Source organism: Zerene cesonia, chromosome 14, assembly GCF_012273895.1.
Source record: "Zerene cesonia ecotype Mississippi chromosome 14, Zerene_cesonia_1.1, whole genome shotgun sequence".
Classification (NCBI taxonomy): domain Eukaryota; kingdom Metazoa; phylum Arthropoda; class Insecta; order Lepidoptera; family Pieridae; genus Zerene; species Zerene cesonia.
This window is the reverse complement of record NC_052115.1, coordinates 5419603-5440773: the sequence shown is the minus strand read 5'-3', so window position 1 is coordinate 5440773 and position 21171 is coordinate 5419603. Positions and strand designations below refer to the sequence as shown.

At 32.2% G+C, this 21171-nt stretch overlaps 1 protein-coding gene across 11 annotated transcripts in view; it reads left to right on the top strand.

Annotated features, from left to right (window-relative positions):
- LOC119831591 (potassium/sodium hyperpolarization-activated cyclic nucleotide-gated channel 2) overlaps positions 1–21171 on the top strand; it is a 184929-nt gene that overhangs the window by 136279 nt on the left and 27479 nt on the right. For 9 of the 11 annotated variants that reach the window (XM_038355003.1, XM_038355004.1, XM_038355002.1 and 6 more), the window contains one exon: positions 7458–7734. In XM_038355003.1, coding sequence (XP_038210931.1) covers positions 7458–7734 — 277 coding nt within the window. Of the gene's footprint in view, positions 1–1744; positions 1985–7457; positions 7735–21171 lie in introns of all 11 variants that reach the window. The other 2 variants (XM_038355009.1, XM_038355010.1) reach the window with 1 other exon arrangement.

The following is a 21171-nucleotide window of genomic DNA, read 5'->3' as shown; positions in this document are numbered from 1 at the left end:
CTAACATCCTATAGAGCTTGTCAGAAAAAAATTTAACACATGATCATAAGGAAACCGTAAAAAAATCAACAGAATGTTTGGTATAACGTAAAACTTTCTTATGATAAATTTTAAAGCAACAAAAACGTTTATTCTTTTATCCGTTTGTTAAAACCCAATATGCCAATGAAAAGAAAAAACTACTAAGGCAAAATTCTATCCAAATATTTAATACCATGTATTTATAATGATGCTGATATAAATACATATGTGTAAAATTACTACAAAATATCCTTAAACAATATTTTATCCCTATATAGTAATTAAATATTGAAGATCTAAATTAATTATTATTAAAAGTACGGTGATACAATAATTGTCCATATTTCGATCAAAAGGTTGATTTAATTGTTTGATCTTCAGACATGTTTTTACATAATACACGAGTCCATATTCTGACTTACAAAGCAATTAAATATGTTCTATTTATTCCGAATGAATATTAATAAAATGAGTCACTTGTTAGTAACGGTTTTTAATTGTAATAAGAGTTATTTTCCTCGTATTACATATCGTTATTAGATAGGTACATTCAAACATGTAAGTCTAAAGTTTTCGCCGAAATAGACTTATAAGATTATAGTGATATGTGCGTAATATATTTCCTTAGATAAATTATTGGCATTATCATTAGGTGGGTTCCTTCAGATGAATAACAACTTCGTGATAGTAGTCAGACTGAATAACAAATGAGGCTCATTAAATCAAAAATGTCAATCAAATAATAGCATGCTCATATCAACAGTATCTTTTCTTTAGGTTCGGAGACTTTTGTATGCTATTTTATTTTCGTCTTTTCTACCACACTAACAAAAAAACAATTTGAGAGAGAAAGAGCTTTTTGACATATTCTTTTGTAATATAAAAAAGTCGGTAAAGTGCAAGGCGGACTTGCGACATTAAGAGTCTCACAAAAAAGAAATCTCCATACATTTTAATTGCCCCACTATCATGTATGATGAGTTTAATTTGATACAGATACGGACGGACTGACAGACGGACAGCGAAGTCTCATTTAGTCGAACTATTCTTTAGGTACGGAACCCTAAAATCAATCACTTTCAAATCTTTCCTCTCTATTATGGCCAGGATTAAGTGTATCAAATTAATATAAATATCAAACAATAAATCAAGAATACATCAATTTTTCTCCTCAATTGACGTCGACCTTGACATGACCAAACATTATCCTTTTGTCTCAATTGGCGGGTAATTGTCGGACGTCTTCAACTCTATTCAGAGACACAATTTGCACTTAACTCTTTGTTAAATTACACCTCGGTTGGGGGGATATGTTATTTATAAACAGCATAATATCAGGGTTAAGTGACGATGTGTCGAGTGTATCGGTATTCGATTCATTGATTGAACGTTGGCGGGAAATGCTCAAGTCATGGCTTATTTTTTTTTAAGTGGTATATTTAATCTTTGTGTTTTAAAAAAGGCGGATCTAAAACTGTCATTAGACAATATAATTAATAACAAAAATATTAAGATTATAGTCGCATGTTCATATTAAGTTTATGGGTAAAATCTTGGAATGGATGCTTAATTTATATTAATAGTTCAAATATAGTCTAGGCAATGTTTATATATTACTTAGCTGTACAGAAAAAACAATTTATGAGTTTTTAATTGAGCGACAACGTCAAATCATTTAAAAAATTCGTGTGATCTTATATCTAATGTACAAATTATTTTTCAGCCAAATCCAAAGCCAAAACTTAGTCAACTAGGATTAGAATTTATAGTACAAATAAAAGAGTAGAGCGTATTTGTATGAAACTAATCTGTGGTGTATATGTCGGTGCTGTCTATGTTTTTGTTAGTCTATGCGATGTCCGCATGAGATGTTTTATTTAACCTGGTTGTAAATAAAAACCAATCATCACGGCTACGTTTAAAGGAAAATTTAAAATTCGAACACCATCCAAAATGCCTAAAGGTAAGTTTATGTTGTACTAATTCTAGAATGCAATATTGAATGAATTTTAACTGGTTTTTTCGTTAATTTAAAAGTTTATATTCCTGCAAATAAATGCTTATTACATAGACCTTTCAAAATCGTTGTATTATGTCGCTGAAAACAACCTGACATCATTCTATCAGTTTCACGTGTTCTTCTTAACATTCAAAAATATTTTTTCACTCTTTTATACTCTACTAGACGCTTGTCCCGGCTTCGAATAGATATCACGATTTTTTTAATCGGGATAAAAAGTATCCTATCACCCAAGTCAGTTCAAACCCTGTCTACCAATAATACCAAATTTCATCAACAACAACAAACTTTCACATTTATAATATTAGTGTGATATTGTAACAAATATTTTAAGCGCTGCTACATGAAACAATATTTATGCTTTTCTTCGATTAAGCACTTTTGTCTTATACAGTTCAGTGTGTACTCTATAGTGAATTCTACATTTCACGTCGGAAAAAAACAAATATGACAAATTGCAATTTATTACGCAAACTGTTAATCAAAATTCTATGAGCGATAGCTATGGAATGTTAACTCTTAGCATTCCTCGTTATTGCATATTTTGCTCTGAGAGGAAAATGCGTTGATAAATCACAATTTTACATGCCTTGTGGCTATTATAACATGACTAATCTGATCCCATTCTGAATGCGTTACGTAATTATTTCAGAAATTTGTAGCGCAAAATTTTTGCAAATATTTGCTTCAATCGATATAACTTTAAATACAGGTACTATTTCTTAACTTCATAAGCAATTGTTTTATAGCTTTTGGTAAATACCCAAATTGCTATCGCAACCCAGATGATACGACACTCTTAAGTAATAGACTTAGTAATAGACTTCAAACGAATAGATTTATATGAAATTCTAACGCCAGTTATTTCTAATATTCGCTAAGTTACTCAAGAATAATTACTGGCTTCAATTTTGTATTTTGCCGCTAGTTTTACGTTTATAGAGATTTCTATATTATGTGCAGAGACTAATTATTAGAATTTTTTAAGATTACACAGGATTATCTCGCTCTTTCCCTTCTGTCAATTGATTTTCTGATCTGTGGAGTACATTAAACGTCGCTGATTTGTCATTCCCATAACGATCACGTGGCCATATCTCGTGACCACAACACATCCTCAGAAACTAATTAGCTTGGACACCACAACGAACGTTATAACATTGTATTTACTTTTAATGATTTATAGATTATCTTCTTAGAGTATAGAACAAATAGTAATGTAGATAGGGTTTTTAAATTGTTCAATAACGTAGCTAATTCATAGTTTTACTTGTCATAAAAGTTGTTTATTCTTCTTTTTCCGATTTCAAGATTTTTATGCAATCGTTTAACTTATCCACCTAACAAGGCTTTTTAAATAATTATTTTTAAATATTGTATCAATTCGAAATTTAAATTAGGTATAAAAATTGGGCCTCAAATATTGGGCTTGGTGTTATAAAATTTATTATTACTTGTAGGTGTTAAAGCCTAAGGTAATCTGTTTCGATACGAAGTGTCATGACAGCAAAAACGCTTTTTATATTTTCAGCGTTTAATTTATGCATAGACACGGATAGATAGCGGTATGGATTTTTAATCCATCAAAACCTTTTGTAACAAACTAAAAATGTAATATTTTGTAACATTGACTTTATTGTATGGCTATTTCATACTTGACTTATAAATCTAATGGAATGAATTACCATTTATCTCATCACACTAATATTATAAATGTGAAAGTTTGTTTGTCCGTCAATCACACTGAAATTACTAATGGATTATAGGTAGTATGAGTAGACTTGGGTGATAGGATATTTGTTATCCCAATTAAATGTTCCGTTGGGATAAAACGCAAATCTATATAATCTATCTTTATTTATTTATTAAGGTTCAGATATTATACAAGTATTATTCAGCTCACCAGTTGCTCCATTGCCATTATCGAATTACATTAAACACTTGTATCAATGAAGTGTCGCTGGCTCATTGTTAATCGTGTTTTATCAGCTGTTATGCCAAGTTCACAGTAGGCATAACTGTCCTAGACAATCAAGTGGTGAAGTATATTCTACATCTATTATGGTTGATTTTCGGTTACACCAATAAAGAGATTAAAGACCGATTAAACTTCCTGATAATACCTGACAAGACACTGACATTGACAGTTTATGTCCGTCATATATGCATTAAAATATCAAAAATATTCTAGAATTATAAAAACTAAAGCTCAATACTCAATTCCTCAATAACGAACTTATAAACCTAACACATTTTTACAATTTTAATTCTAGTTCTATTCTATAGACAGTACCTTTATATACTGACATCCTGTTAGTTATTTAAAAATTTCAGAACGGAACTCAATAAAACATCAATTATTTCCAATCGCTTTATTGATAAAAATAATATCCCATTTAAAAATAAAGAAAAAAATCCGTTCACTCTATATTGTTTCCATTCTAAGAATAACACTTGCAAGTCATTAAATTATTAATGCACGTATTAAAATTGAACGTTGTTTAAAATCTTTTAATAGATTACTATGATTTAGTACATTCTACGTAGATTTAGCGCCATGATCTGTTGATCTCATGTCGTCATCACATTCATCAAGCTTACTCCAGATCACGCGTCTATTCAAGCTTTATTAATTTATATCAAACTTTAACGAACTACGTACGTTTCTAATATGATTCTAAAACTGTTAAACATTTTTAACATGTTCAAGTTAATTCTTAAAAAATATTTAAATATGAATCTTTGTTAAAGCCAATATAATATTATTACAGTTGACTGCATCAATCGATGCGTATTAGTGGCATTTTAATGTTGGTGTTACGATGTATCATTGTACCAAGAATATAAACAAAACTTTAATATTCTTTGCTCATATGTAATCATAATTGTAGTATGTCAAAACTCAATAAAGGTCTTTATTATTGTTTATAACATAAAAATAATAAACTCAAATTTATTAAATTCCTCTTTTATTCTCTAGACTTAATTCTTATTTTCTGGAGCATGTCTTCTATTACTTGTTAGCTAGCTTAGATTCGCATTTATTGTAAAATAAAATTCATTACATATACACCTTTTAAAGCTCCTTGTATACTTCATGTAACTGTACCTACATTTTCTTATCTTGGAGTAATATCAAATGATTATTGTGGGAGTCGAGCACGCTTCGGCACGAATTGGGCCAGCTCGCACCGGGGAAGTACCACACCCCCACAGTAAACCGGCGTGAAATAGTGGCATGCCACTGTGTTTCGTACGGTGAGTGGGGGAGCCGGAGGGCCGTTTCCTTTTCCTCACCCGTCCCAGTCCATTCCTTCTTTCCAGTCGTTAATCCATTCCTTTTCCCTTAGCCCAAAAAAGCGGGCAGCGCATTCGCAGAGGATCTACCTTTGTGAATGTTCATGGGCGGTGGTGATCGCTTACCATCAGGCGAACCACCAGCTCAGTTGCCCGCTATGACATAAAAAAAAAATAAAAAAAAAATTTAAGTGAAGTCCCGTGTCCCCTACTGGGGTATGGGGCAGATGATATACATCTGTTTCACTGATCGATTTTCTTAATGGACAAGTAGGTGATCAGCCTTCTGTGTCCTGCCTGACCGAGACATTTTTTTTTTTATTGTCCCACCGGGAATCGAACCCAGGACCCCTCGGTTCTACGCTCACGCGTTTACCACTGGACCAAGAAGGCGTCTACTACGACTATCAAATGATTTAGTTTTGGATAAATTTTCTATATTTGAATACCGAAATATTCCTGTCCATTGCGCCATTTCAAAAATCGCATTTGCTCCATAAAATCACTGCAATAACATCGAAGCGTTCAGCTTTTCAGCGATTTAATTTTTTTCAACACCGGAACACTTACAGGTATTATGCTTGTGCTGGTATTGTTGTACAAACAGGAAGCATTTTATACTAAACACGGTCGAACTAAACGCACACATTGGAAAGAACAATAACCATTTGCCTTGATTGCCGCTCCTCGGCAGCTATTGTGCCTCTCAATGCCCTTACATAGCGATTGGTTTCGGCTGCATAGCATATGCATATATAGCTATTGTGGAACGGTCATTGAATTCATTCAATCTCGTCTTCGCCGAACTAGATTAATAATTAAACGTTTGCTCGAGTTGCAATAATCCTGTAACGCGATTGATCCTCTCAAGCGCTGGTTGCATTGTATCCTATTTGATAATAGGCTGATGATACAAAGGGCTTGATACTAGTTGTGTTTATCTTAATTAGTTCAAATTACCCAGTAACCTTATTATTAGATGCTCTACTTTATTGCATAGGTTATAGAGGTTCTTTCTTTTTCTGTCTGTAACTCGAATGTCATCTAGAATAAATTTAAATTTATATAATGGTATTTCTTCAACCACGCTATGAATGGATACACAGACGCGTATTGTTCAAGTATGCTTTAAAAAATTATTAATCAATGACCGTAGAATTAATAACTAGACGGAGTCTCTAATTAAATCGAGTCTCCTTGGCGTCAGTGTTATTAAACGTGGAAATTAACTTCATGGTTGGAATCTCGCATTGTTAAATACTTTCCTATACAATGATTTTAAAAATATTAAATTTTTTGTTGCACCTAAGTAAATACAAAACAAAACACTCACACAAAAGACTCGCGTAAACATAAACATATATTTAAACAAACGTTCCTTCTTTCCCCACCTACCAACCAAGAAATTAATTACCGCGGAGGTGCTTCAAATCAAACTATAAACTATATAAAGAAATACGTATTTCCAAAAACAAATATATCATATCAATGACATAATATGGCTTATTATTTCGAGACACATTCAACCAACTGTTACATATTAAATATGAAACCACAGACAATCATTATATGATCTGCATATCGTTGTTTTTATTTTTATCTTAATTCATATTCATAAAGAGCTTTGTCTGTTGCCAAAAAGACGTAATGTATTATGATACCATTAAGCTGGTACTCAGTAATTTTGTCAAGCCGAGTAAATCATGAGTATTTTCTTCTTTTATCATTACTGTCTGACTATCATAATCTTTATACCATTTTCTGAATGTTTTGAGTAATGTATCTTATCTGTCTCTTTTTTGTAATCTTACAATTTTATACGAAGAAATTAAGTCTTCTGAACTTTTGTTTCACCCACACAAAACTTTAAATGATTCTTTATATCCCTTAAATTAAATTAGGTATTGAGTGAGTTCCTTACTACCTTAATAATTGAACTTACTATAAATCATAATTAGCGTAATTTCAAAACAAAGGAACCAAAAGCAATACTTACTTAAAATTCTCTTGTTGCTGTAAATAACCCTCCCAATTATGAAAAAAACTAGAATTGTATAGTTTGTACTAAAATAACAATGCAATTTCGAGAAGTGTATCTCAAATATCGATTCGATTGCAGGCGACGCTGATATGTCGCTGAAACAAGGCAGCGGCACCGGCAAAGTCCATTTCGGTGGCTTGGACGATGTGTCATTGTACGGCACGCCCGTGGAGCCAGCCCCACCAGCCCCAGACGCCAAGCAGGGCTTCCTCAGAAACCAATTGCAGGCGCTCTTCCAACCCACCGACAACAAACTAGCTATGAAGCTCTTCGGCTCAAAGAAGGCGCTGATGAAAGAACGCATCAGGCAGAAGGCGGCTGGCCACTGGGTTATACACCCGTGCAGTAGTTTCAGGTATGTACTTTATTATTTCTTTAAGTAGAACATAAACATGGACTAGATTAGTTCTTACGAGCATTAACTTAATGGAACGTATCAACTTGGCTGTTTTAGAATTTGTTGGAAATATCAATTGAGATGACAATTAAAGTTCCAGTCGTTTTTAACAGTGTAGTCTATTACGGAAAAATATTTTGAACAATTGCCAGAGAGGTGGAGGTGGAAAGTATATTCTGCAAATGAAATACCATAGATATTCGTCACCAAGCCATAGATTACTTCATATATTTTTCAAATGGAGATGTAATAAATTGCAACTATGTACAATTTACGACGCCGGTCGTAACTTCAAATTGGATCTCTTACAGGAAATAAGGCGGAATCGTTGGGATATCTATCAATTTTATGCACGTTTGTGACACGGCCATAAAAATGATGTTATCGCTAATAGATAAATGTTCTTTGATCATTGTACGTTTGGATAATCATCTTTATGTGGAATGTATTTTTATATCATGTATTGTTTTCTATAAGTTAAGTCTTCACTTACTTCACGGGACTTCTCCCGTGTTCCCTACTAGGGTATGGGGCAGATGATATACATCTCTTTCACTGATCGATTTTCTTTATGGACAAGTAGGTGATCAGCCTTCTGTGTCCTGCCAGACCAAGACATTTCTTTTTGTGCGTCCCCATCGGGAATCGAACCCAGGACCCCTCGGTTCTAAGCTCACACGTTAACCACTGTACCAAGGAGGCGGTCAAGTTTTATATAGCTCATATGTTATTCTGCACTAAACTACATCACTGACAAGTATTATCAAAATTCGTTTAGTGGTTTTCGCGTTAAACAAGCTTTTGCGTTTATAACATTTGTATGATACGTAGTTTCTGCGCCTAATCTGCCTCCAGTACTTAAGCCCTTTCGTCCCCTCGCACTAAAGAAAGGTATGGAATAAGAGAACTCTTGTGTTTACGTACTTACTTGTACATTTTGTCTTAGTCGAGTTTAACCGCCGTGGCCGAAATTCCGACATTCTGTAATAGTGAGAAAAGATCTATGGAACGGCCCGGATCCCTGCAATTGGACTGAATTAATTACTACTAACGTAACACTTTAGTATGGTTGTAGTTGCGTAAATGTCTACTAAGAGTTGGTAGTTATTTCGAGCCGCTGGGCTGTAATACGACCCACAATTAATCTAATAAATTGAACTCTAGTGGTACTTTTTTAAATTTGTTATGACATTAATGAGTCAGTAAATGAGTATAAGATGTTCACATTTTTGTTAATTTTCAATGATAATGTCTATACGTAACTTTCTTTGACCTGTAAGTATAATACTGGTATTATTTAATTGTTGAAAAAAGTGTTTTGAATTGCTGGCAAAATAAATTATTAATACGTAAAATATTTCAAAGGGGATTAAGGTATCAAAAGATTCTGATGTCTTCCATACTAATTTGAATTTTGAATCTTTTAGACATATTATAAGTTATAATTTACTGTTTTAGAAATTGCTATTCAAATAGATGATGCTGTATTCTCATGGAGCTAGTAGTGGTGGAGCAAGGTCTACTAAACTTATTACATAACAAATGTTTGCTAGTCTCATTAAATGTATCGCCTTCTACAAAATGCTATGAATACACAATTTTAATTAGGTTTAAGTCCCTTGGAGTTACTTAACCCAGCTAAATAACTTGAGGGTACGTTCTGAGATTCAAGTAAAACAAGAAACTTTATATTTTCCTTGCAAACTCGACGTAAACGTGGAATTAATGTAAATAAATTTTATCCCATGTTTTAATTTTATCTGAAAACTTGTATTTAAACCATTGTCTTCATATTATATCGAGTGAATTCAATATTTTTTTAGGAGGAGAACTTGCAAAACAGTATTGGGTTATTAAATAATGATTAATCTCAATCGAATTTCCACCTCTGACTTCTCCTTTATTCTCTTCTTCTCTTCTCTTCTCCTTTATTTCTCCTTTCTCTAGCTGTTTGGCCCGGTTTTGCCCGTGGTACATAAAGCCTAAGTCGCTCAGTGAAGTTGAAACTTTCTAATGGTGAAAGAATTTGTTGTAAGTGAAAGTGTGCTGTAAACGTAACAAACATACAAACAAAAATACAAAAATAAGTTTCCTCCTTATGATATTAGTGTAAATAACATATAACTATGCTATAGCATACAGGTATTGATAAATATATCTCGTCTTCGAAATAGCCAAGCGTCTATTTCACTATACTTACTTGTTATTTGTTGTATTTTAAATTATTTGTTACGAATAATTTAAAAAAAGGATGCGGTATCTTTTAGATTTAGAGTTTATTTCCCACGAGTGGAATACGTGGAATACTACAGGCATACACCCATAAAAAATCTATTTTGTCGTATATAAAAAATGAGTGCTACTTTTAATTCAATAAACGTATTAAAAAAGCGTTATTCGCGTTCAAACTAAAAACTAAACTAACAAATAACTGTACTCATAAAAACTGTCAATATACCTGAAATTACACAATTTTCATTCGCTTTTATTGGTCAAGCAATATTAAATTAACATTCTTAACCGTCTATAAAGCATGCCCATTACATTGAAAGTTAAATTTAGTTGCAATGAGTTCTATTAACCTAACTTTATCCAGCTTATTTAAAAAGCCATTCAAGACCGCATTTCAGCTTTTTCATACATGAATATACTTAATTACAATATACTAAGGAGTCGTTTTTAATTAAATACTTGTATACTGAAAATTTTCAAAAGCCATAGAGCTAGGATGGTAAAACAATCTTTGTTACTTATTATGATTGCATTGCTCGAAGATATTAGGCAGTTCATTAGATAAATTAACAATACTATACATAAGATATAATTTATACCTTTATAAATAATGTAGTAGTTAAAAATACATTAGGTGAGAATAACAAATAAATGTTTATAATGTGCACTTTATAATGTCATTTAAATAAAAACCAATTGAAAACAATATAACGGAAATGGCGCTGGTATTCGTAAACAATGTTCCACGGAGGAAAACAATGTCGTGGCCAAATGATACATTCTTATTGGATCTTTTTTTTTTAAGTTTTTTCGAGATGCACTGGCTGGTATTTTTAGCTTTTGAATAGAATCTTTTTGGTAATATGATTATTGTTACTTTTTTTATTTTCAAAACACGTTTATCAACTTTTCTACCCACTGTGAAATTTTACACTTTCATTACTTTCGTTGTTTACCAGAAACAAATATTTATTCATATTACATCTTTAATCACATCAATTGAATTATATTACATCTATAATCTACACTAATAAATAAACTATAAGTATAAAGAGTTTATTTGTTTATTAGTTGTACGCGCTAATCTTAGGATAAGGAGGAGGAGACATAGGAGAATACATGTCCTTTGTCCCGGCATTCTCATGGAAGCGAGAACTATGCATGGTGTGCATTGGTCAAATGATATCGTTAGAAATTTTTTGAACTTATAACCTCAGGTTACGCGGTATATCATCATAGTTTGTAATTTCCAAACGTTCACTTATCAAATGGTATCAGCATGGCTTCCGCGATGGAGTCGATTAGACACAGATGTCGGGCAATCGATTGACGACTGTGATTCGATACATTCATTAATGCTGCGCATTGAATTAATGAATCGCATATCGGGATGAGTTGGTAACCTAGTTAGAAATATTTTTTTATTTAAAATCAGTTTCACAACTTCTGGATATGTTTTGTTTAGCTTATATGTTAGTTATGTATAAAAAGTTAAATCAAAAGTGTTGTATAGACTACCGATGATTTTAGGAGTAAAATATGTGTGTGTGTGTGGACTATAATGTGGTGTTTTTATTTTTTATTTTATACGAGCAAGGCCTGTGTGATTTTAAAATAAGAACAGGCAACACAATTACAATATTTAACACATAGACAATAGAAGAGGCGATGACGGAACCAAATGCATATTTAGCAATAAGGTTACTTTTATATAATTGAGTTCGTGAAAGGTCAAGGGTTCGAATACAGAACTGACGAGTGTGCAAAAATCAAATTCATTTTCGAAATTGATCTGCAACATCACTGCTCCAATCGGTATAGCATCGTGATGAAATCGATTTGTTTTAGAACCAAGAAGAAGAAAAATATCTGTCTCTCATTGTTTTAAATACAGTACACACAGAACAGTAGGCTTTCTAAGACTAATCGGCGCACAACCAGGCGCACTGCGCGGTATTGTATATACTTGATATCGGCTTTTCGGGTCCAGACGAGATTAAGTGAATGTATGCGTGGAACTTCCGTGTTACAAGGCGCCCCCTGATCACGCATGCTTCCAAACCGACGACGGCCTATTTATATGAAATTAACTTACTGTTCTGTGACAATGAACTTACCCATATATAAATGATGATGATGATGAAAACTAACAAAGCGTCAAAGCGAATACAACAAATAAAATTTAAGAGTCGTCAAAATCATTCGTAACAAATTAATATCGCAAGAGTTAATAATAAGCAATTTAATACAGAACAAAATTCAATCCTCTGTTTGTATTTTTCTGTCTGAATAACAAAGAATTTTATAATATAAACTGCCATCAATCAGAGTCTATTGCAACTATAAAATCTTTTAAGTATTTTATATAATATAAAATGAAAATAGACAACACAATAAACGATCAATCACAGTTCTTTAGTACTTTATGATCTAGCAGTAAATCGAGGCTAGACTCGACTTTATTTTACTTTACGATAGAAAATTCTCTATTTTCACCTTCATAAAAGAGAATCCGTGTTAGCGGGATTTATGGCTGTCTGCGGTAAATAATTTGAAACTTTTGAACGTGCACTTTTAACCCGAGGTTAACTCTTTTGTTAGAGTGAAATACCTGCGCCTTAATTAAATCCAACAGCACTTTGATCTCGCCTAAAATCTTCAAATGTGAGTGTACTTTTTTAGAAGTGTGAAAATGAGGTTTCGCGTCAGTTGTTTTTTACATTTTTAACAAGATTATGGTGAGATTATTATTCTGTAAACAGTAATTTCATAACTCATAACTTGAAATATCAGACTTATGAACACAAGGTGACCCATGGATAAAAATAATATAACTACTACTACGGACAACAGCTATCCAATTTTGTACAGGAATAGTGGCCACGTTTTAATAAGTGTATGCGGAAAAAACCAAACGATATTTGTGTTTGTGTAGTTTTTCATTGAATTTCATTTTTCATTGAAATTGTTACATCTTATAAATTTACTTGAACTTGAGCTTGGAATTTACTCAAAGTAAAATAATTAACTATTGTTATTTTATAATTAATGCGGGCTTTATCTGAGCGAAAATGCTTTGAACAATACCAGTCTTACAACGGTCTAAACGTCAACGGAAAATATATATTAGAATATCCTAATAATGTTATAAACGCGAAAATTTATAAGTAATAAGTATACGGATGGATGAATGTTTGTTACTCTTGCACGCGAAAACAGCGAAGTATGTGTGTAAAATTTGACAAAGAGATAAATCTGAAATAAAGCATAGGCTACTTTTACCCAGGTGACGCCTTACGATATAGCTAGTTATAAAATAAAATGACTATGTACAACCACAATTTACTTAGCAAATATATGAACAGAGATAAATTCATAAACATGTATAAATAGCAATTAACCAATAGCTTTCATTTTGTAAGTTAAATATTATTTATTATTTTGTTATTGCATTGAGTGAAAATCAGTTAGGATATTGTGTTATTTAATTTAATCTTTCTATATCAAATACGTCCGTACTATTATTGAGACCAATCATAAACTTGTATATTTGTATTCCCACAAATATGTCATGGAGCTAAATGACAAAAATGTGGTTTGCACTTAAAAGAATACAACCAAGATATTAATGGCATTGACATGCCATTAACGACTTTATTATCAGGTGTAAAATCAACATGAAAATATGCAAAAACGAGATTGCAACAAGTAGCAATTAGGTTATCACTAAAACGCTCATCAAAGGCATTGTGGCTTATTGAAGGGACAATAGTGCTGATGGAGCGTACTGTAATCAGTGGACAATGAACGCCGACATACGTTTTTATTTCTCGTGGTTTGTGCTGTGCATTCCGAATAAAACATATGGTTGTTATTGAATGTTTGATTATACAGATTGATTTTACAAAGTAGTGTCTATGAAATCGATACACGTAACATCGATCGCTTTTTACTAATCTTCTATCCCTTTACTTCTTTTTAATTTATGACTCGCACTGTGTCAAATTATTTTAATGGAAAGAAAATACCAAGCATGTTCAACGCAATTAATTCATTAGTCAATGGATATTGTCAAAATTGGACAAATCTTAGTATGGGGATAAGGTAATATTAAAAAGTTTGTGGTATAAAGTAGAAGTTTGTCCAGACCTGATCCCAGTTATACCAAGATACAACCATGTCGCAGAGTAAAGAAGTCAAACTTCATCCCGATCCTTTTCTGATACAATTTAATTTACTTTGGAACATGCAAATTACACATATACACATTAAGATCACAAACACACATCGTTATTTGAATTTATTTTTTCAACCTCCTTCAAAAAAAGGAGGAGCTTACAAACTCGATTGATAAAGCTGGTACCTCTATATATGGTCCTATTTTAATTAAGTCTATTTTTGTTAATTTGAAGGTGGTCTAGTTTTTTGTTAAAAACATTTACAAGTCAAGAATTCTCGAGTTTAATAAAACATTAGAAACCACTACAAATACAGTTATATATTATTACCAAATAAAATGAAAACTGGTTGTGAATGCGGCTTCATGTCAGAACATTTGTAAACATTGACACCGCTTATATAATTCCGGTTAACATTTGAGCGTGTTACAAATCGACGTCTAAATTATTCATTCATTCGTAATGAGAAATTAAATTGAAATCGCCAGTTCATTCAATGACATTCAATGTCCGAACACAGGAAGACATTTATCGAATGTCCAACAAAAACAACCGGTCGTCGCAAATGGACATAAATCTGCGGCCAATGTCAAGGGTCGGAATTACTAGGGCATTAGAAACACTTAGCAGTCAGCTCTGATGCGGTTCTAACCGAAACTCTTCCGTGTTTGCTTGGTGATTGTCGATTTACGGCTTGCAGAGGATAACATGTGTATGACACGTGCACATTATCGACTGGCTTTAGCCCGCGGCTTCGCTTGTGTGTACTTAACGTTTAACAGCAGTTCCTCATACGACATCCCATCCGTTATTAGACTGCCTTCAAAATGCTCCCATAAAAATACATTCTGTGGCATACAAAAACCGTAGAGCTGTACTGTTGTGTGTATGTTACAAATGTGAACTCGATCTATTCAGCTTTTTAACTGCTTCAAACTTTCCCGTAGAGTATCACATAACTAAATTTAATTTCAGTTCAAATAACATGCAGTAATGGTAGTAACTGCAGTAGTGTGTGTATAACCACCAATTTCATATTTCACGCATGTGCCCAATTTTCTGAATCGTTAAACAATCTAGATGAATAATCGATACCAGCTTCGCATTTCGTATCTTTATCGGCTTTGCTTATATTATATGAATAGAATTTTTGAAGCGTTTGATTGATGTACGTAGTCGGGTTCAGAATTTACACTCAATTTGCGATAACATGTTAATAGCCATAAATACATTTCTGATGCTGATTAACGATTTATTCACAAATTATGCATTATAGTGTCAGTTGGTATTTAAACTTATTTGTAACACACAATTTAAATTTGAGGAGTGAGTTGTACATATAAAGTGAGATAAAAATATTAAAGCTCTGTCGTCTGGTAATGACAGTAACGACATGAGAATCCAAGAAAATAAACTGTAATAGACACCAAACAGTACCATCATATATTACAAGAGGTACGAGAGTAGAGGGAGACTGTCAATGTAAATGATATCAAAATTTACAATTAAATCGATTGAGATTTGCTTTAAAATAGGAGAAACATAATCCTACTAATATTATAAACGTTTGTAAGTATGGATGTTTGTTACTTACTATTTGATGCGTATCGTATCTGTATGACATTTGGTACAGAGATAGATTATAGTCTGGATTAGCACATAGGCTACTTTTTACTCGGGTACACACGACGAGAGTCGCGGGTTACAGTTAGTAAATATTAATAATATTAAAGGATATATATTGCTTCCTTCCTTGAATGATTAGTGCTTTTATTTTTTCAAGTAACATTAATATGTAGGTTAGGAAAAACATATGAGTAAGTATTTACGCAATTAATAAAATGGTAAAACTATCTACAATGATGTGATGATATTTTGATCATTTATCTGTTTATAATCAATAAACAGACGAAAAAAGATAACACCAAATGTTCAACTGTAGATGTTCATATATTTTTAAGGAAAGATATTACTCGAAATTCAAAAAAGAACCTATATACATAGTAATTAAAATAAATTTTGTAAAATTTGTAAAATATATATGCTCTAAATGTTGCTTATAACAAAATAAACAATCAACAATCAAATAAAGTTCATTGCCTTTAGTTTGTATCTGATAGATGTTGAAATATATAACACAGAAACATAACGTTCTTCATTTTTATTTTGAACCCGTCCGTATTTATAAGATGCAAGATTTCTCAATCAAGTCGGCATTGCGTAAACACTATTCGCGTCTCCGCTGGATTCTTGTCCCATATTCGCGGTCATGTGATTCATACCAAAGACTCGACGCTAGCGGCTATATCCAAGGTTTTATACTAGCTGACATCGCCGCTTTTTTCAAGTGTTTTTTTTTTATAAACTAGTTTACTTTGCTTTTCCCGCGTAGTCGCAGGAAAGACCTTCCCTCGCATTATCCCGTTCCCTTGGGACATCCGGGATAAAAACTTCCCTAGTTCTAAGCTACCTCTTCACAAATTTTCATCTAAATCGGTTAATCGATAATTTCGTTCTTGAGTTATAAATAGTGTAACTAACACCACTTTATTTTATATAGAGATACTTTTTTAAGCGTTATCTGTTGTCATCCCTAAGTAATATATTTACATCTTGATTAGCTTCACTTCACTTCCTTTCCAGTAGCTTTTAAATGTTAATTCTACAAGATTAGCCACAATATCTATTTCGTAATCAATTCATTTATTTATCCATAAGAATCAAGTAAGTATCTGATAAATACTCATACAAAACTGTTTGTTTTGGTTACAGAAAGATAAATTAGGAAAACGACAAAAAAAAAATTATTATTTAAATGAATTTTAAATTCTATTAAATTGTTGACTTGTATATTAATAAATATAACTTTCAAACACGCTGCTTGCAAGGTCATCATCATAGCAAAGCTATAAATCTAATCGAGATCTCGATATTACTTCCCCGCTCGTAATTATTTTGAATCTAATTAATGAAGTTAATAGTTTCGTTAATTGATGTACAAACTTAAAATTGTCTGATATGATATTACGAATTTAACATATTTCTATTAATTATAGGACTGTTATCTCAGTGAAATACCTGACGTGTTTTAATTCAAAAATAGCAAGACATTGTCTTGTGTGTGTATACGTATAATAGCTATTTTTTAAGTATAAGTATATATATACTTATATAATAAATAGGAACGTAACTATCTATTTGTAACGTTTTTACATCCGAAGCGAATCATTAGATAGGACACATATATTAATTAAATAAATTTTAATGAGATCTAGCTTGAAATGCGCTTTTTGATTCTATCCTACTAATATTATAATAAAAGCAGTGGTGGCTCAGCGGTGAGAACCTCGGTTTTCAAAATCGATAAGTCGGGGTTCAAGACCGGGCGAGCGTGCAGGAAATAAAATGATTTTTCAATTTATCTGCGCATATAGCTGCTTAAAACGGTGAAGGAAAATATCGTGAGGAAATCAGCTTGTCCGAGTCGAATCAAAAAAGTTCGACGACATGTGACATCTGCCAACCCGCACTTGGCCAACGTGGTGGATTATGGGCTGAAACCCTCATAAGAGGCCTGTGTCGCAGCAGTGGGAACATATATGGGCTGATGATGATGACTAATATTATAAATTAAAGTGAAATTTTGTACGAAAATTTCTAAGGATGTGTGTGTGTTTGTAACTCTTTCACGCAAAAACTACTGAACCGATTGCAATGAAATTTCGTACATAGACAACTGGACAACTGGAATTACATATAGTTGCCTATACAGTTCAGATCGGTCTATCTGTCCAGTAGCTATAGCTACGCGTTAATAGATCCTAAAGCTACGAGTAGTGTAGAAATTTATCTTCACGTATTATATAAAAATATATTCTAGAGTTTAAGTATCCCTCACTATAAATCGTTCTTAATATGAGTTCTCGGGAACAATTGCGCGTTTAAATAGGGTACTACATACATATATCTTTAGTTGGCTAGATGTTTACGAGCGGGTCAATTAATTGATTGAAACTATATCTAACTACAAAGTCCATGCCTAGCTTGAGTATAGATGCACTTCTACAATGTCCAATGAACGGTAAATTTTTTATATCAATGTCCTCCTTCAGTTCACCATGTAGTGTGGGAGTCGAGCACGCTTCGGCATGAATTGGGCCAGCTCACGCCGGGGAGGTACCACACCCACATAGATAACTGGCGGGAAATAATAGCATACTGTTGTGTTTCTTACGGTGATTGTGGGAGCCGAATGCCCGTTTACTTTTCCTCACCCTTCTCTGTCCATTTCTTCTTTCCATTCATCCTTTCCTAATCCCTTACCCCTTAAAAGCAGAGGTCTGAGCCTTTGCGAATGTTCATGGGCGGAGAAGCGAGATCCTCCAGCTCAGTTGCCAGCTATGATATAAAAAAATAAATAAAAAACTATAAGTGATTACAGTTACTACATTCATTATTGTTTAATAAACTTATAAACTCCTTAAAATATGAGATTTATTAATTGATCTTAATTTAAGAAACGCTTGTAACAATAGTATCATTTCTGATATGACTAAGTATTTTAGATATGATTCTGTAAAGTCGGAGCTTTCTATTGGTAAAAGAATTTTTAAATCGGTCGAGTAGTTATATAACCAACAAACAATCAAATCTTTCTTCCTTATAATTTTGAATAAGCAACATTTTCTGCGCATTGCATAATTCTCAAAACATTCCAAATTCAAATTTTACTTGCACTGGTTCCTGACATAATTTTCCTCAATACCATAAAAAATCATGTTGTTTTGTTAACATTAAATCTAGCACGAAACTCTCGTACTTATTAAACATAGACTGAGCAATATCGGCGAAAGTCACCCATGTAATATGAAAACGTAAAGTTCAAGTAGCGTTATACCAGTTATACGTATGCTTCGGATTGAATATTGTACGAGCCTTTTATATTGACTTTCCTTGCCTTTGCGAACTGTTGTACCTCGTGGGTATATCCGTTGTCAGTTTGCTTTGCCAGTTTAGTATTAGCTATGTAGAAAAAAAGAAACTTGCGGTTAAAAATATAAGGATAATATAATATGTTTTAATATATTTTTTGTGCTATGGCAGATTTGCATGATACATAGGGATGTGATGATGTACCTACGTTACCAAGGAATCTGATTGTAAGTTTTGTATTTTGACACATTTTCTCTTGGAATAGTAAATATTCGATTTAAAGAAAACGCAAGCTGCTAATACAATATGCATACTTTTTTACAATAACATTTCCCCTATTGTCGAATAGTTTAAATTAGGTATCTCTTCGTACCTGTAATATATGTTATAAGGGTGTAATACGCAAGTTGATATAACATAAGGCGTAAAACAAAAATCAAATTTATACAAACAATGTTGTATCTAGACGATACATATTGTCCCATACCTAATGTAGTGAACCGGGAAAGTTTTAATTAAATACACGAATGTAGTTTCTAAGCAGTTTGTTGAGGATCGTTCGAGATGAGTATTTTTTGTGTCTCGATTGTTCTTGATAACTATATTATTACACATATCCAATGATAGTCTTTCAGTTACAATATACGACACTTAACCAATGGTTTCGCTCTAATTGTACATATTATATAATCTTTTATCTACATACATTGTGTGTTTCGTAACGACGTAAGAATAAAACTTTTAGTCAAAACGTAAAGAAATGGTCGTAATTAATCTGTCTCATCTCATTACTAATATTATTAAATTTACTTCACATATGTATATAGTGGTCCGTCAGAAGCTTACAAAGAAATTTGCAACATTTATCGTTACGACAACGGTTATAAGCGTTTATAATTAATCTCAAAATAAGGTATTGAAAATAATTAAGAAGTGTATTATTTTTATTTTAATAAAGAATACATCAACATACATTAAACAAATAGCCTTAATAAGATAAAATCATATTTTTATAGATACATTTGTTAGCACCTAACAATTTTCCCATAGTGCTATAATAGAGTTTTTTTTTAGGAAATCGTGTATTATACTTGCTTTGATGATACGTTAGTAACCCTTTTATCGTATTCCCTTCAGGTTTCACGTCTTGTGTAGCTTCAGCGAATATTCAAAAAGACTCATGAATAAAATAATTTCAATTTAACCTACATTCGCCAACGTTTCTCGTTTTAATAAATATTTAAAATTGTTAAAAGCCACTACAGCGGCAGGTACTCATAAAATATCTACTAAGCGAATTATAAAGAATATATTTATATCAATGCTAAAATAACACTGAAATTCTTATTTTTTATGCATGATTTATATGTACTTTATAGCAAAAATAGTTAACGCATCGTTGATCACATCATAAGTCGGGTCACCGCGTGCGAACTGTGTTGAAATGAGAAATATATTTTTTAGTCTCTAATAATAATTTTTCAAGAGAAGCATCTCTAACTATATTCGTTGGTAAAAAATTTTGTGAAAGTTTTTCGGACATTTATATTATTTATTTTTAAGGACATAATTTTGTTAAAGTTAGACATTAAAGTCGCTGGTCTTGGGATAAATTTAAACGAATTAAGTATAGCTTAAGTTTCTGCTTTGATAAGGATTCAACATTATAATTTCATAAATTCTTTTTGAAAGTTAACAATCATGTATAGTAGGTACTAAAGAATTACATCTCTTAGTTTTATGATATTAGTACAGCTTATCAAATAGTTACTGCGTTAGTATTGGTAATATTTAATAGACTGTGATGTATAGAAATAGATTTAATATGATAAGGTTATTTCTTGTAATAATTTTCTATAAGTTTTGCCCGGTTAATCACATTTGCACAAATATAAAAACCTACATTTGTTAAACGACTAATTTAAATGTTTTTTTTTACTACATGAGGGCGAACATTGGTTCATTGTACAAGTGGCCCAGGTATATACTTAGTCTGGCCATAAATACTGTTACACTTAATTATAAAAAAATATTACATTTGAATTTCGAATCT